At 42.1% G+C, this 17,154-nt stretch overlaps 1 protein-coding gene across 2 annotated transcripts in view; it reads left to right on the top strand.

Annotated features, from left to right (window-relative positions):
• LOC308125437 (cadherin-6-like) overlaps positions 1–17,154 on the top strand; it is a 78,517-nt gene that overhangs the window by 53,339 nt on the left and 8,024 nt on the right. For both annotated transcript variants that reach the window (XM_080489170.1, XM_080489169.1), the window contains 4 exons: positions 27–194; positions 3,426–3,613; positions 10,144–10,397; positions 16,795–16,931. In XM_080489170.1, coding sequence (XP_080345296.1) covers positions 27–194; positions 3,426–3,613; positions 10,144–10,397; positions 16,795–16,931 — 747 coding nt within the window. The remainder of the gene's footprint in view (positions 1–26; positions 195–3,425; positions 3,614–10,143; positions 10,398–16,794; positions 16,932–17,154) is intronic.

Here is a 17,154-nt window from a genome sequence, read left to right on the forward strand (position 1 = left end):
TTTGTGTCCTGTGACCTCTCCCGCAGGCCTGATTAAGACCGCCCTCCCCGGCATGGACAGGGAGGTGAAAGAGAACTACCAGGTGGTGATCCAGGCCAAAGACATGGCCGGGCAGATGGGCGGGCTCTCTGGAACCACCACGGTCAGCATCACGCTCTCCGACGTCAACGACAACCCGCCGCGCTTCACCAAGAGTGAGTAGCCGCGGCCCTTCTGGCGGCGGGCGGCGGGCGGCGGGCGACCACCGGCCCGTGTGAAAGCCACTTGTCAGTGCAGTGCGGTGCCAGGCGAGGCGGGCAGCCCCCCCCCCCATCTGGTGTCAGTTTCAAAATGAATTTGGATTATCGCAGGGAGCTCTGGGTTTTGTGCCTCTTAAAGGCAGGGAATAATTAAATATAGAGCCACATGACGGAGCGAAGGGTCCTGCAAAGTGCATCAGATCTGCTCTGTAATCCCTATTAAATGAAGAAAGTACATTCACTGGGTTTTATCTCCCCTACTCTTCCTCTCCCTTTGTCTATCTCCCACTATTAAGTCCTTCTCCTGCTGCCTTTTACTTCATAAAACCGGCGCTCTCTCAGTTTAAACTGTCCTTGGTGCGCTCGCCCTCCTCCCTTCTCCCCCCCCACACCCCTTTTCTTTTTGTTGTAACTCTCTTGTTCATCAATCATGAAGCTCCTTTTTTCTTTTTTTTTTTTCTTTTTTATCCCCGACTCCCTACCAACTCTTCGTTCAGTCCCTGCCTTTCTTCTGCCGCCCACCCGCCCTCCCTGCCACGTGCCGCCTCTCCCTCTCGTGCATCTGGCAGAGCGGCGGCGCCGGGCCAGATCGGATTGACAGATTACCAGTGTCGCCATGTTCCCACCCCAGCTCAACCTCCACCATGAACCCCCCCCCCCCCCCCCCCCCCATCACCACCATCACCACCACCACCAAAAAAAAACAAAACTGTATGACTTGGTGACACATTCGCACAACGCCGATCCCTACTTCGCCTTTTTCTTCACTTCTACCGGCACGGTGGGGAGAAAAAGGGGTGGGGTAGTGGGGGAGAGAGAGTGTCTGCCCCCCCTCCGCCAATGGATGAGAGGCGAGAGGAGGAGGTGACAGGATGGTGGCGGTGGAGGTGGGGGTTAGATTGAGGAAGAAAGAAGAAGAGTGAGGCGGACGACAGAATAGACAGCCTGTGATGGAGGTGGTGGTTGGGGAGGGTGATGAGGGCGGGGGCAGATTGAAAGAGGGAGAAAGAGGAAGAGATATTGTAATGGGACACCCAGAGGAGGCAGAGTGTCAGGAAGCGATATCATTGTTGTCTGCCGGAGTGATGCCTCTTCTTTTCCACCCAATGCTAAATACCTGTTAGCCTCAGGGAGCTTCCTTGTGGTGCTTTTCAGTGAGCCTGTCTGTGTGTGTGTGTGTGTGTGTGTGTGTGTGTGTGTGTGTGTGTGTGTGTGTGTGTGTGTGTGTGTGTGTGTGTGTTTGGAGGCAAGTGTCAGCGTCACCGAGACCTGCCGAGTCAGGCGTTGCCAAAACACTGTCAGCATGTTTTATTAGTGTGTCAGTGCTGTTTGTCTCCGCAGGCTGTGTGTATATCACACCCGCTGCCTCCTGCAGTCCGGCTATTTATTTAAGCATACGAGATGCAGGCGGGGACGCGCCGCGGCCGACAGACAGCCATCAATTCACCCGCCTCCAACCGGGAAATCATCTTACAAAAAGCAGGAAACGGAGGGGAAGAAGAAGAGAAAGAAAGAAGAAGAAAAAAGAGGAAGACGCAATTAATTTATGTTGTGAAAATCGGCAAGAGAATTTATGTGGCGTCCTAAACTTGAAGTGGTTCGTCAATAGCGCTCGTAGGCGATTTAAAGTGTGAGGCAGAGTGTCTGTTTGGGAAATGAAAGATGTTTGAGAGGCGATCTACAAATGTTGCAGCACTAAATCTAATGCTCCCTTTCACACACACACACACACACACACACACACACACACACACACACAGGCCCTCTGATTGGCTCTGACTCAGTCTCTCTTGTAAACCTGCTCTCTGACTCACCCACTTACACTCTTTCTTTTTGCACTAACAAGGCCATAAAACATACTCGGGGGGGCCGTGACGCTCGCCGCCTGTCAGGTTGGGCGTCGGTGTCGGGTCGGTGTTTGTGTGAGGCGGCGTTCTCCCTAATCGATCGATTACGGGTTAAGAAAATCTTTTCAGAGGAAACGCAGACTCACCACTTACGGGAACGTGGTGTGAAAAGAGATGCCAAGGACATGCCCTTGGTTGTCGTGGCCCGATACATCTACAGTACACACACACACACCCACACACACACACACACACACACGCACACACACAAAAATCTGTATATGAGGCCTATTCATTGATTACTCTTTAACCTAACCCTACAACATTAAGGCCTGTTTACACGACAACAATTGACAGTAAACTTCAATGTTTTTGTTTCAGGAAAGTTCCCCTGCAGTTTGCATGCCACGCCACTAGTTGGTGCTCTGTTTCTTTTTTTAGGCCCTAAGCAACCAATACCGTAATAATGGCTACTAATGTAGTAACCGTTAAGAATATAACCATCTTGGCCATTTTAAATGTAATAAATCAGGGTGTCGTGAACACATTTATTTCAGAGGCCACATACAGCGTCGTTTCATCTTTACTGGGCCGGACCAGTAAATTAGTGTCATAATAACCTTTAAATTTGAATTTTTGTTTCTGTGTTGTGACGCAGACTATACGTCATGAAAATGCCTGTTTTTGGAAACCCAAATAATTAAGATTGAGAATGATGAACATCTCAACAAAAAGCCCATTTTAATGAAACCATATGGTGCAAAATACCCCAAAACTTCTCCTATAGCTCTTGCATTTATGTATATTTATACAAACACCTGTGACTTTCTGAATCCAAACCTTTGTCTGCCTTTTATTGGTTTAATTTTGGTCCCTTGCAAAGATGTCAAGTCGAAATGTCGTCAATGTGTAAAAACACTTAGAGCAGCCAAAAACACAGCAGCTCTATTCTTGAAGGATCTTCTCATTCAGATATTTTATACATCAACATTAACCATCAAAATTAAACATTAAACTTTAGTCTTAAGGCAAAACTCAGTGCATTAATCTAAGTTGGACTCCACGATTCTGTGTTGTCCAAGTTTATCGACCCCATAAAGGGAGAAGTCATGTTGTGATATTTTACTTTTCGGGGACTTTTAAATGTCCATTATTACTTCTTCTTACCTCAGTCTGAGATTAAAGCATGCCCTCACACACAGATTTTAAAAAACGTTCGTCCCCCACACACACACACACACACACACACACACACACACACACACACACACACACACACACACGCTCACACACATCGTTTGGAGTTACCCAGACTGACCTCACACTTGTTTGCTTGCAGCTCTGTACGAGTTCAGAGTGCCCGAGTCCATCGAGCTGGGGTCCGCGGTGGGAGTGATCCGGGCCATGGACGCCGACATCGGGCAGAACGCCGAGATGGAGTACCGGATCATCGGCAGCGACGGCCCCGGGATGTTTGATATCGCCACCAATCGGAGCACGCAGGAGGGCGTCATTGTGCTCAGGAAGGTCAGGCCTCTCTCCTGGGGGGGGCGGTGGTGGGGGGGGGGGGGGGGTCTCCTGTCAGGTGGGGGAGGGGGAGGGTGGGGCAGGGAGCCGGGGGGGTTAATGGGATCAAATGAGGTGGCGTGCAGTTTCCACAGGGGATGGATGGCTCTTTCCAAAAGCCACTTTTTTTCCTCCCTTTTTCAGTTTAATTGTCTGAAGTTTGTTTTTTTCTTTTCTTTTCTTTTCTACACAGTGTCCTCTTTCATATAGATGCTAGAAGCTGATAAAAGGTATTGATCCGGTCATTACATTACAGCTCAATATTGCCCCATAAGCAATCGTGAGCTGCTTCATAGGCAATAGTCAGTGCGTTGGATGCCCTGGATTGCGCCATAAATAGTTTTGTATCAGAAATGGACGTCATGGAGGTGAATAAAAATTCCAACCTGCAGCAAACTCCTGCAGAACATGTCCCTTCCTCCCTTCCTCCTATCCAACAGGACAAAGCTCCAACCTCTGGGTGTGGTTCTGCAGGTTTTTCCTTTCCACCGTCTCCTCGACTTGCTCATGTGGAATTGTTGGGTTTTTCCCTTTAAAAGTTCTTTATTCTATTTTACTATAGAAATAACATTGACGTGATTTGAACAAATCTGCAATAAAATGTCCAAATGAGTAAGCAGGGGAGATTTTCGAGGGGCATTGTCGAGGTTAATGCCCAGTTTGAGCGAGCTTGTTCTCCCCGAGCATGTACGACGTGGATCTGGTGACTCTGGAGTGTCGCCTGACTTCACCCATACATAGCTGGGATCAGCTCCACTGCCCCTCGACCCCGAGTTATATAAACCGGTATCAAAGATGTGTACGGATTGATGGATTTCGGAGAGAAAAAAACTCAAAATGAGTTTAAAGCTGCACCGCTGCGAGTGTCTGATGCCTTTTTCGGATGTCACTGGGACAGTTCGAGGGATTTAACGTCTCTTTCATATAATCAGGACAAGCATTTATTATTTTTTTTGTCTCTTGTCTGGCACTATTTCGAAAAAGCCGCTTAACCTTCTGGAAACCCGAAGCTCAAACGGAGGCAGTTTTTTCCCTTTGTTTTTTTTTTGGTTTGTTTTTCATTAAAAGTTGACATTGTGGATGTGCAGGTCTTTGGTGGGACGGAGATGTGGCACGCCACCTGATCTGACCTCTCACTCCTCTTTGTTTTGTGGCGATTGATCGGGACGCGTTTTGCATGTCACTGACGAGCGCATGTACAACATAGAAAATGCATCCAAAACAGTTATTTACAAGTTATTTGAGATATTCTACGTTTTTTCTTTTTTTTTCTTTTGTTTTTTTACGGTGGTGTATTTACAAATAAATTCAGATTCTTTTATAATTATTCAGGAGATGAATTTCAGCCGGTTTCTTCATCATGAAACTCGTCCCCTGTGTTTTATTTGGGTCTATTTTGCACGGCACGATTGGCAGATGTGCTCATTTGTGTTGTGAAACTCACTACGATTGCCTTCCTTTTTTTTTTTTGTTTTCAATCTTAAAATCCAAACAGTTTGTTGCAAATCTAAAAAAAAAAAAGTGTCCTCACATCGTGATTAGTGGACGTTTATATCAGCCTTGAGCTTCCTCGGAGGAAACCTTGCAGACAGAGATCGCGTGAAAAAGAGAAAGTACTTTTTTTTTTAAACATTTACAGTAAAAAGGTTGTTGACGGAGCCCACGTGGCTGAGGAGCACCTGATCGAACAAATCTAATTGCATTTTAATCAATACAGCAGCATGGGCCGCATAGCAATGTGCTGAATGAGTAAACGGTCGTTATTTAACCGTTTCTCTCAAAGGTGCAAGTAAATATGTAATATTAAACTGATACTACATAAAGATTTTGGTTTATTTGCCAATAACAGCACTGATGAATGTATGTGTGGTTCGGTGTGGCAGCACACTTGTATACCACCTCTCTTTCTGTTTATAGAGCAGAGAAACAAAGTCAAGTAGTTGTTTTAAAAAAAAAAAAAAAAAAAAAAAGTACTTTATGAAGTACTTTCCCACACAGCTAACTGCTGCTTCATCCATTACTGCGTGCACTATTTTTCAACTAATACGCTCTCCAGAGGAAGCAGAAAAAAAAAAAAAAAAAAGCCCGAATCATTCATTTGTGCATTCCCGAGTACACCCCGGCGCCCATGAAAGTGGGATTTTATTCCTCTGCAAGTCAGCATTTATATATATATATAAAAAAATAAAATAAAAATAGCAAACAAAATAATAACAAGATATTGTGTTTAAATGGTGATTTGAATTAATCCAAAGAGAAAACAGGCGGCGGGAAAAGCAGAAAACCACAGATCATCAATCAAGTTATCGGGATAAAAAACAGCTCAGGCAGGAGCAGATTCACAGACAACAACACAACAACAAAACAACACAACAACACAACAACACAACAAGAGGAGCCCCCATAGTCACAAATACGTCAATATGTGAACCACCTGAGCTTTATTCCTCATTGTTTCCATTGTAATTCCTTTATCTCATTAAGGCTTTTAATATTTATAGGAAAAAGGCAATCAGGGCGTCATTCAGATGATGATTTTAGTTTATTTTTGCGTGATCCAGTCTTTTCCTTTGAATTTTTTGCTTATTATTATTTTGGTGTTTTCCGGAACTGATCACATAATATCATAGAGCCTCTTCCTCCCAGTAACTGATGCAAATCAGTGAGCAAATCAGCCATTAAACTTGTTATTTGTTGATAATGTCACGACTAAATGGACAAACCGTTAAAAAGAAACAAGAAGACTAACCAGTTACTTGAGTAACTAGTAAAGTAACTGCAGTACTCTTTTGAAGTGTCTTCGCGCTTTCAAACCCTGGGTTCTGGCCTTTATTGTATGTGGGCATCACCTTCCTGCTCTAACAAACGAGCTGAACTCGACTCGGGGGGGGGGGCGGGCACATGAACTTTTTATTACCATACGCTCGGGCAGGCAGGAGACGGACAGTAGAGTTATTAGATTTCCACTTCCACTTGCCCACACTTCCACTGCATTCTGTTTTGAGTGAGATTCAGCCCTCCTCTCAGCTGAGACCAAAGCAGAAATATTGACGGCGGGTATGGATCGAAGCACTGGGCTGTGGTGTGTTTGATGTATTCACCAGTATCTGGCGGTTGCCTTATCAAGCGCCCTCTCCGCTGCCTTTCAATCGATCGCCTCCATCACGCCATCATTAAGTGGGAGATGACATAATTGCCTTTTGTAGCCGCGGCGGTGCTGGAGTGGATGCGGCGTGGACGTGGGAGGAAGCGTGCGCGGCGCTATGTGAGCGTGCCCTAATCCTGAACTGACTAATTGAACCGTCCCAGTCAAGTGCGCTCGTCCCCGACATTCAACGCCACACACACGCTGCTGCAGCAGAGCCTCCACAGCTCAAATCCGTGACTCAGTGTTTGTTTAAGACCAGCTCAACCCAGGCCCAGTCAAGACCAAGACTTTTAAAGTTACTCCACCAGAATCCATATGGGAAAATTTTTTTAAATTTGGAGGCTGGAAATTCCTGATTACACTCAGACTAACACGTATTTCCAGCATAGATGTTTCAGGTTAAGGTTCAAGATACCTAGGTTTGTTGAAACGCCCAAAGATTCCTAAAGCAAGATGAAAAACCTTTGATTGTCTCCAGTCGTCAACCCTTCATATGGACAGTGTAATAATAAAGGTTGGTGCACAAAACCTTCCCAGGCTGCAGCATCAAAATAAGAGATGTTGCTTTAACAACATAAAACATAAGAAACACACAGCTCACCAGTCTTCATGTACAGTCCAGAAATGAAGGACGTCTACAGGAAATGCAGCGCGACAGATGATCAGACATAAAAAAAAAAAACTCAGCCGATTGAAAAGTCTTTAAAAAAAAAGAAAATCAGGTGTCCATCAACAGAAAATCAATCCTGCATTTATATTACTGTACCTCTTTTCTTTTTAATTGAAGTGTTCAACTTTAAAACAAGGTCACTAATTGTTTAAAAACAGATGCTTTTTCGTTCTGTATTGAAGTGAAACGCTGAAGCTTCACAGTAAATTCAATGATCCCTTCATCTCACCAAAATAAAATAGCAAAAATGAACAGATGTCATCCAGAAAAGAAAAAGCACAAGGTTGATTGATTGTTTGATTGAAACAACATCAGGAAAAGCACAAACATCTTCAGAAAGGACCGAAAACCCTTTTGAGTTCATGACAATGACAGAAATCATGAAAAAAAAACCAGGACTAGGATTTGTTTGATTAATGACAAAAGAGCGACATGTTTTGAATTTCTCATATATTGACATCAAATTTAATCACAGTGCCAATAAAACAAGTGATAACAGACTTATTTCATGCATGTTTAGCATCTTTTCTTTGTAAATAAGACAATGCCACTAAGGATTATTCAACATTTACACCAATTCTTGTGCTATAAATCATGAAACGTGGAATTTTTTGTCAGTTTTACATTTTTTCCACAAGTGGCCTGGAAAGGGTAAAATGCACACTACATAAAGAAAAGTTGTATTTCAAAAAGCTGCAATATACTTGTCAAAAAATACAGTCTGGAATTCTGTTTTTAAATTTACAATATGTGTCAAGTGTCTTTTTCTGTTCAAGTTTCATGTAAAAATAGAAAAAAACCTCCCACATTTATATTAAAAAGTGCTTTAACTCATATAAAAATGAACTGAATTACGCTTAAAACTGCTGTTACCTTCAAAATGTTTCTTGCATTTTTAAAAAGTTTGATTAAATCTTAAGTGAAATATAACATCATGTCATCGGCAAATAATTATTATAAAATTGTTTTAAATTTTAAATCCTTACAATCTTTTCCTCATTAAATGTTATTAAGGAGGGTATTTGCGCATATTCAAAGTGCGTTTTTATTCACTTTTATTACTAAAATCTAAGATTATTGACTGTATTCCTTTTAAATAACATCTTATCCTTCATGTATTCATATTGTTTAATCATTCAAGTATTTCACTTAAACATTTATAAATTGTGTTTTGAACAAGACAAACAAAGTAAAACCTCCATTATTTTTGTGTTTTAAATGAGTTAAAATCCCAGCATGGTGGTCATGTTAGTCTCCCCCTGAAATGCCACATCGGTCACATTATTCAGCAATCTGTGCAGCGGTCTGCGTGTGTGTCCATCAGCCGGCTTGTTAGTGTCCTTGAAGAAGACGCTGAGAACCTTCAGCTCATTAGACGCCCTGGAAGACGTTGTCATATTAATGAATTCAAAAAAAAACAATATGACCTGAAATTAAAAGCTCCGAATGGAGATGAGTTTTTCCCCAAATCAACAGCCCAACGTGCCAACGCATACAAATGAATCCTTAAAAGTATTTTTATGGATAAAAACTACTCGAGTGAGTAGAGTGGCTTCTTTTTAATTCGGGAAAACAAGTGTGGAGTTACAGTGCGTCAGTCTGTGGAAGTGGGAAATGTAAAGTACAAAATCTGTGTTTGGTTTTGTTGGGAATAAATTTAATATAATTAGAATATTTCACTTTTACTTGATGCCTCATTTATAAGGAAAAATGCATATGTGGGATGAGCAGCAGTGCTTCGTGTGCATGCTAAAGGTCACCACTCTGGTATTACAAGTCAGCTTGTTTATTAACTATTTATTATTATTATTTATAGAGAAAAGTGACCAACATTTATATTTAAAAGTGCTTTAAAGGTGCATTACAGTAAAAACTGCTGTTTCCTTCAAAATGCTGGAAAAATCTTTATTGTAATAAAACATAATGCCTGAATGGAAATGCTGGAAAACTGTTCTAAATTAAATTTTCTATCAATATACTGCTGTTTTACTTGATAGTAATATCATCTGCATCAGTACATCACTTATGTTTAGTCACTTTTTAGCATCTTTAAGCAACAATTAGTAAATGTCTAGTGTTTAATATATAAAACATCAATTGGAATATGTTGTTAAAGGATCTCATCTTTGTATAAGTTAATAAAGAAAAGATAGTTAAAAGAGGCTTGCACTAAACTGTCTGTAAATTGAAGGATTTTTCTATGAGGAATATATAGACAAGCTTATTTTATTGCAAAAGTGGCATCAAACTAACAACATTTTTGTATGAAAATAATAATCTCTAAAATGGCTTTTGCTCACTTTAAACCTTTATTTTCATTACACTGTTAGTATTTACAAGAAAATACAGTAAAGTCGACCTATGACGTTTGTTTTCCAGTGATTATTAATAGATACAACAGACACGTTTCCCTTTTGTCTCTTCATGTATTTCCTGCTCGCTGTATATGGATATCGTAACGGATATTTAGATAATGATATGCTTTGTGATGTACTGTGTGTGTCCTTGTGTTTATATTGTGCTTTTAATTTTTGCCGTTATTACATTTAAAATGGTGAAAATGTTCATGCTACTGACACGTATCATGTTATATTCATTTAGATCTCCCAGAAATAAAAAGCACAAATGACTGAGTACCTCCATAATGACGTGTCTTCTCACCTCCGTTCGTAGCCTCTGGACTTCGAGAGGAAGCGTCAGTACAGCCTCCGGATCCAGGTGGAGAACGTCCACATCAACCCTCGCTTCTACTCCAAGGGCCCCTTCAGGGACGAGGCCACCGTCAAGATCCTGGTGGAGGACGTGGACGAGCCGCCGGTGTTCGAGCGCGCCAGCTACATCATGGAGGTGAAGGAGGACGCGGCCCGGAACACGGTCATCGGATCGGTCGGCGCGTCCGACCCCGACGACAAGAACAGCCTCGTCAGGTACGAACGAGCCCTTTGAGCTGTTTCTTTTTTCACAATAAGAGCTGAAGAACGCAGGATTCAAAGAGAGTTCAAAAGGGGTGTTCACAGCTACTCTATGTTTGTAATTTGATACCAGCCTCACCGACTTTTCTCCTGCAGTTTTGAACGAAAAAAAAAAAAAAGCTTTAGGATTGCAAGAAGAGATGGAAATCGACTAGTGGGTTTAAAGCTGAACAGCATCAGAACCTGTAATTTAACACCAGCATCCTCATCTTTTCCTCTGTAGTGGTGAGATAATTGAGGAGATCGGTGGCAAGCTGATCCCGGGTCAGGCAAACCTCAACCAATGCCCGTGTGCACAACCAACATACAACAGTGTTTGTAATTTGACACCAGCTTCCTTACCTTTTTTCTGTACTTGTGAGCAGCTTTTGAAAGAATACCTCCAATTTGAAAATTTTAAGAGTGCATTCTTCTGAGACTTAATTTCAAAGTCTTTGTTCAGACGTCTGAAATCACGTATCGACACCTCGCTGCAGAAGACACATGGATACTTTTCTCCATTGTAATCAACAGAACGGAATTTACATCTAATGTTTTCCATCCTAAGTGTGTTTTTCTCTTTTTTTTCTGCCGTTAAATGACTGAAAATGGGCCGGCGACCAACTTTTGGGTCCCGACTTGGCAGTTGAGGTTCAGTGCTTTTATTGGTCAGATCAGGAACAAAGAGTAAGTTTGTAAATTTGTAAAAACTGATTTAAGTTAGAATATTCTCTAGAAAATACAACTGAAAGACAGTCTGGTTGGGGCACTGTGTCAATTTGTCTAAAAACCAAAAATCAGGATCCGTCCACCCAACTCAATGAGTTCTGAGTTTTAGCCACGTTCGCATCTACCACCGTATAGAATCCATTCATCAGTACGTGAATTGTGCTGTATTGAAATCTTATAAAATGAAGCTTATTTTCTGCAGCTCTCAGTTCACCAATGGTAAGTATCCTATAGGATGCGGCAGAAGAGCTCACGAAGAAGCAACGGAGTGAACCTTGGACTGAGTGTGACTTCTTTCTCCGTTCAGTCAATATAGACGCTTGCTGTGAACTTTTAATATGAGATGTGGGTGCAAGTGCCAGAGGTTGTAAATAAAGCTCTGCCTTTGTATTTGAACATAAACAGCATTGAAATACCGAGGTCTTGACATCGGTACTTTGTTCTCGAGCGCGTTCAAACCTTCTACTTAAAAAAAAAACGGAACGTGCCAGGAGTTCACTCAAAACAACTCCGAGATGCAAAATTATGCGAGAAACTCCATGAAACAGGAATAATGGCAGGCCGAATGCGATGCTGCTCCTCCTCCGCTCCGTCTCCCACTTTTTTCATTTTTTTTTTTCATTTTTTACGAGGCACCGAGGGAGTTGGCTCTCAAGGTTGAAGTTCCACCACTTTATTGCAGGTGTCAAATGCGATATCATTCTCTTTTATCGCCCATCATCAAGGAGGTAGCTACCCTGTGGCATTTAAAGCCGCACCGAGGAGACGAAGAAGGGGGGTGAGGAGGAGGAGGAGGGGGAGGAGGAGGAGGAGGAGGAGTGGGGCCCGGGATGCCTGGGGGCTGCCTGGCATGAGGAACTCACTGAGGCGGTTATCTTTATTAGCTCGCAACGACACACACTAACACATGCGTCGGCGCGGGATGCATACGTACAAGTCTTTAAGTAAGAGGACGTGTTGTACACTGTGGAGACGTGAACGGAGCAAAATAAACACAAGTACCACAGTCACAGCGACGTCGTAAAAGCGCTTTTTAGTATCAGCTGTTGGCCAGTCATTCAAGTACTCTGATACCGGCACTGTGTTCGAGTGGACTCGCACCGACGTGAACCAGCAGATGCTTCAATAGCCAGACTGAGGCCGAGTTTACGAGATGGTGGAAAACACAACTTTTCTGAAACACTGCTAACGCTCATGCACACCACGGCCACAGTAAATAGGAAGTAAATGTCGGCCTCCAGAGTACCATGACTCGCAGTACATAGTCTCATTGCGTTTGATAGTTGAAAATCACCTGGAATAGCAAGTTAACTTTGTTGTCTGTCCTTATGAATGTTGCCATTGTTAATGTATAAAGCATATTGGTTTAATTACAGACAGCACCCACTAGTGGCCTGGCATGTTAACTACATTGTTTTCAGTGTTTCTGCTGTTTCCATATAAACAGACATCGTTTTCAAAACATTTCTGAAACGAAAACTCCAAAACAATTTCACTTGAAAATCTGAGTTTAAGTTCTAGAAGTTCTTTAACACAACAAACACATAAAATGATGAGGTTATAGAAAATGTAGGACATACTTTTGTGAATATCAACTTTTCTTTCTCTTTTTCAAACAAAATCAACCAGAAGATAGTGAAAAATGGTGAATATTGGTATTTGGAGAGTGAAGTAGGATGAAGATATTATAAATGTTCATATATATTTCATATTCTGGTTATTTGTTTACCCCTCTTCATGTTTACTCAATTACCTAGAGTAAATTTGTATGTGTTTATATGATAGGAAAGGCTTCTTCTAAACATTCATTTCAGTTTCTCTGTATTTATCAGAAATGGCAGAAAAAACCCATTACATTTCACGTCACCATTCACCACTTTAATGAAGACAAATAAATAAATAAATAAAAAGATCAATAATAAAGCAGTTGACAAACAACATGTGCTCTAAAAATAATTTCAGCCTCCTGTTTTCTATGAAAGATCATAAAAATCGATGCACTTTGGAAGATTATCTTCTCAACAACAACTAGAGAAGTAGTCACATCGGGTAGAAAAATAACCTGCGACTATTTTGAGAATCATTTAACCCATGAAGTCAAAATTCTGTCCCAGAAAACTCCTGCATTTCCTTCATTTCTTGGTAACAAGCTGTTGCTTTTTCTGTTAACCCTCTGATGACAGTGATTTTATCGAAGAAATGTGCAGACAAGGCATTTTTTTTTTTTATATTACTGTGTACAGGAGGCTAAAGCGGAGGTCTTATACAAGCAAGAAGCTTTATTTCTCAGCTTTCTGCTGGTTTTTGAGTCTTTTAGAAATCGTAAACATTGTAGGACTTTTCATTATGAGACGTTTGCATGGCGAGGTATTTTAGAAATATTTCTGCATTATTTCTCTCTATTGTGACTCATGAGCACGTAATTTGGCACCAACCTCATTCTGACAGATACAGAGAGACGTCAACTACAAACATAAACAGATGCTTGTAATTTGGCACCAGAATCATTCTTTATAATCATATAAATCAGTGTAACTTGAATAGATAAAAACTCAATTGCACATTACGTCATTGCTCCCATTGGACAAAACTAAAAGAGTTTTGTAGTGACTGCACACCGGCCACAGACTTTCCGAACAGAGGATACATGAAGTTATCGAACGTGTTTTGACCCGTGTTGTTTTTAACTGTCCATTGAAGACCGTCGTGAGACAGGTTAGTTTCCCCCTCCTGTTGCAATAGTAATCCTGCTGTCGTTTGATCTGTGAAACACATTTTTGGTTTACATTTGGTGAAATCCCTTCAAAGTGCCGTGTTCTCTGGACTATAATATACATCTCTGAATAAAAAGGCATCATGAAGAAGGAAAAAAAAAAATAAACACGTATAAGATGCATTTTTTCCTCCATGTCCAGATATAAACCTTGATAACCCTCATCCAGCAGCGTTTGTTCCAGAACCTTCTGGGAATGTGTGCGTTCAACCCTTGATTCTTTGTTTTCTTCATCATGGTGTAACGGTTTCTTTTCTCCACTCCGTCACAACATTCTCACTCTGTGTGTGTGTTCAGTTAAATACAGGAATAATAGAGGTTTTCATAGTACTATAGCATCATTCTGTTGTCATACAGTGACAACTAGTGGTCTCACATGGAATGTATATTTCTTAGTTGCTGTTTAACCAACCAAACAACTGAAAAGAACGTGTGACATATAGTCCAGAAATTACGGTAAAAGGGTTAAAGCTTCGTGTAAAACATATTTCCTCGAAGTTTTTGGCTGCAGATGAACTGAAACAAAAGTAGATAGATTCAGTAGTGAAACACGAGATAACAGATGAGATGTGGCTTGAGCGTTTTCCTTGTGATCAGAGGTCAAAGGCTCTGGCGTCGTCTTGTAGCTTCTGTAGCGAGTGGAGGGCAAATATGTCCCGGTCCTGCTGATCACTAACGTTCCTGTAACCCTGCGCGTCCTTCTGCCCGGCCTCACATCCAGCCAGCTGCCGGCCTGCTGAGAGCAGCACTTTGTGGATGCCCGGTCAGGACGAAACGCTCGCTGTTATCTCTCCGTCATTAATCAGATTGGAGGGGAGCGGGTGAGTGGGTAGGGGGGCCCCGGCCCAGCCAGCTGAATTATTGGGAATATTAGAAAAGCAATTAGTAAAAGCCCACGGCCGACGCAAGATTTAACGAGGTTAGAGTTACTGTCGGGCCCGGTGAGCGCAAACGGGGCGAGCGGAGAGGAAGAGGAGGAGGTGGGAGGGAGCGTTTAGATAAAGACGCTGAAATGGTTGATGGGGGAGCAGAGGAAGTGGTGGGAGGGAGAGGAAGACAGTGCGGCGGAGCATTGAGACCCCTACCCACCGGGTTCATAGTCTCCCCTCGGGGGCCTCCTTCCTCTTACGCCGGCCCTCCTGATGCCTGCTACTCCATTAATCACACTGATGTATCACAGGAGTCTGGAAGGCAGAGGAAAACAACACCGCTGGATAACCTGCTGGCTCTGAGCGTGTGTGTGTGTGTGTGTGTATGTGTGTGTGTGTGTGTGTGTGTGTGTGTGTGTGTGTGTGTGTGTGTGTGTGTGTGTGTGTCCGTGTGTGTGTGTGTGAGAGAGAGTGGCAGAGAAAACAGTGGTGATACTCTCACTTTACTAAAACCAGCAGAAGAATGGAGGGTTTTCTGTTAATATTGTCTCACTATGGAGGACCTGTGTCGTCTCCTGGTTACTGCTCTTCCTCTGGTCCAGGTTTCCAACGAGGTAGAATATTCGTCTCATCATACTAGGATGTTTATCGCTTCCTCGTAAAGTCACATTCTGGATTCTGAGATCATAAAAGACATAAGATGAACAAATAAGTCGATCTTATGCCTCAAAGAGGGGATGGCTTCTTTCCCCAGCATTCCTTATTTTCCGTCAAAGTGGTAGTATCAAAGTATCAAATGTAGTTTTCTAAAAAAAATAAAAATAAAAAAATCAAAGTTCCTACAGTTTAAATGTTTATGTACGTTTCTAGTCGTACTTTTACTCGTTAACACCTTTGTTCTTATTTAGTTGAGGGTTTCCTTGTGTATCTCCTTGCATCTGTGTTCCAGTGGTGTTTATCTGTGCAGCAGATGTTTCAGAGGCAGATTCATGCATTAACCTGGAACTCTGTATGCTCAGATCACACAAAGAGGTCATCGAGGAAATGTTTTCTGCACATCGACCTGTTTTCAAACTGTAGTAAAACTCCTGTTTTTTTTTTGTTTTTTTTGTGAGTCATTTGTGCAGGGAGAGAACGTGTTTTTGTTCCCTTCAACAAAGTCGCCATTTTGATTTTGTGGTAAATGTGTTGTGTTGGAGTATGAACAGCAAAAAAGGTGTGTGTGTGTGTGGGGGGGGGGGGGGGGGGGGGGGGGGGGGGGGGGTGAAGGCAGAGTGCAGAGTTGTCCGTCACACCTGCCCGATGAAAAACAATAACTCTGAAACATGTAAAAATGTGGATTTTGACCAATTTATGTTTCTGTTTAACGACCATACTAATATTATATGTCATATAGGAATGAGGCTGATGTCAAATTACCAGCACTTTTATTTAATTGTGCTAATTACAAGCCTGTCTGCATCTATATAGCTTTACAAAGTCTATATGTTTATATTGTATTTACAATGGTTGTAATAACTATCCTCGGGGAAAAAAAGAAAAAACAAACTACGTTGTAAGTCAAAATGAGCCTCATGTCAAACTACAAGCGTTCATCGATCATATATGCATATGTTCATATAAAAATGAGGCTGATGCCAAATCTGTCTGTTTGTCCATCTACCTACACAAATATGAGGACATGTTTATAACAGTGAGGCTGGTGCTAAATTACAACCAAATGCCGCACCTGATCTTATATTTATTTATGGCTATCATCGATAACTAAATAGTATAATAATGAAGCTGGTGCCAAAAAGCAGATACCGTATACATCTACTTATGTTTTGTATTTTACCACGATCAATTGAGAATGTGTGTGAGAATGAGGATGATGCCAAATTACAAGATGTATCTCAGAATGAGGCTGGTGCCAAACTACAACCCGAAACACTTCTGATATCCGTAATCTCGTCGCGTTTCTAGAAAGAAAGCCTCAACACGTCTGTGTGTTACCGTGCAGGTACTCCATCGACCGGCGCACCGACATGGACCGAGTGTTCAACATCCACGCCGGGAACGGCTCGCTGTTCATCCTGCGGGAGCTGGACCGGGAGGAGAACGCCTGGCACAACATCTCCGTCATCGCCACCGAGTTCAGTGAGTGCAGCGGCGGCAGGATGGGACGCAGACGTCCCCGTCCGTGTTTCATCTTCTTCTGTCACACCAACCGGATTATCTGGCGTCTGTAATCTCTGAATGTTGATGTGTATTGGCTGGTAGCTTCTCCGACGGTTGAGTATCACTTAAACTCGCTAAAACCTCCTGAAAAGTGGATTCACTTTCTTTTTTAAGTTTTTTTTACCTCAAAATGACACTTAAA

The sequence above is a fragment of the Lipophrys pholis genome, assembly GCF_963383615.2.
Source record: "Lipophrys pholis genome assembly, chromosome: 20".
Classification (NCBI taxonomy): Eukaryota; Metazoa; Chordata; class Actinopteri; order Blenniiformes; family Blenniidae; genus Lipophrys; species Lipophrys pholis.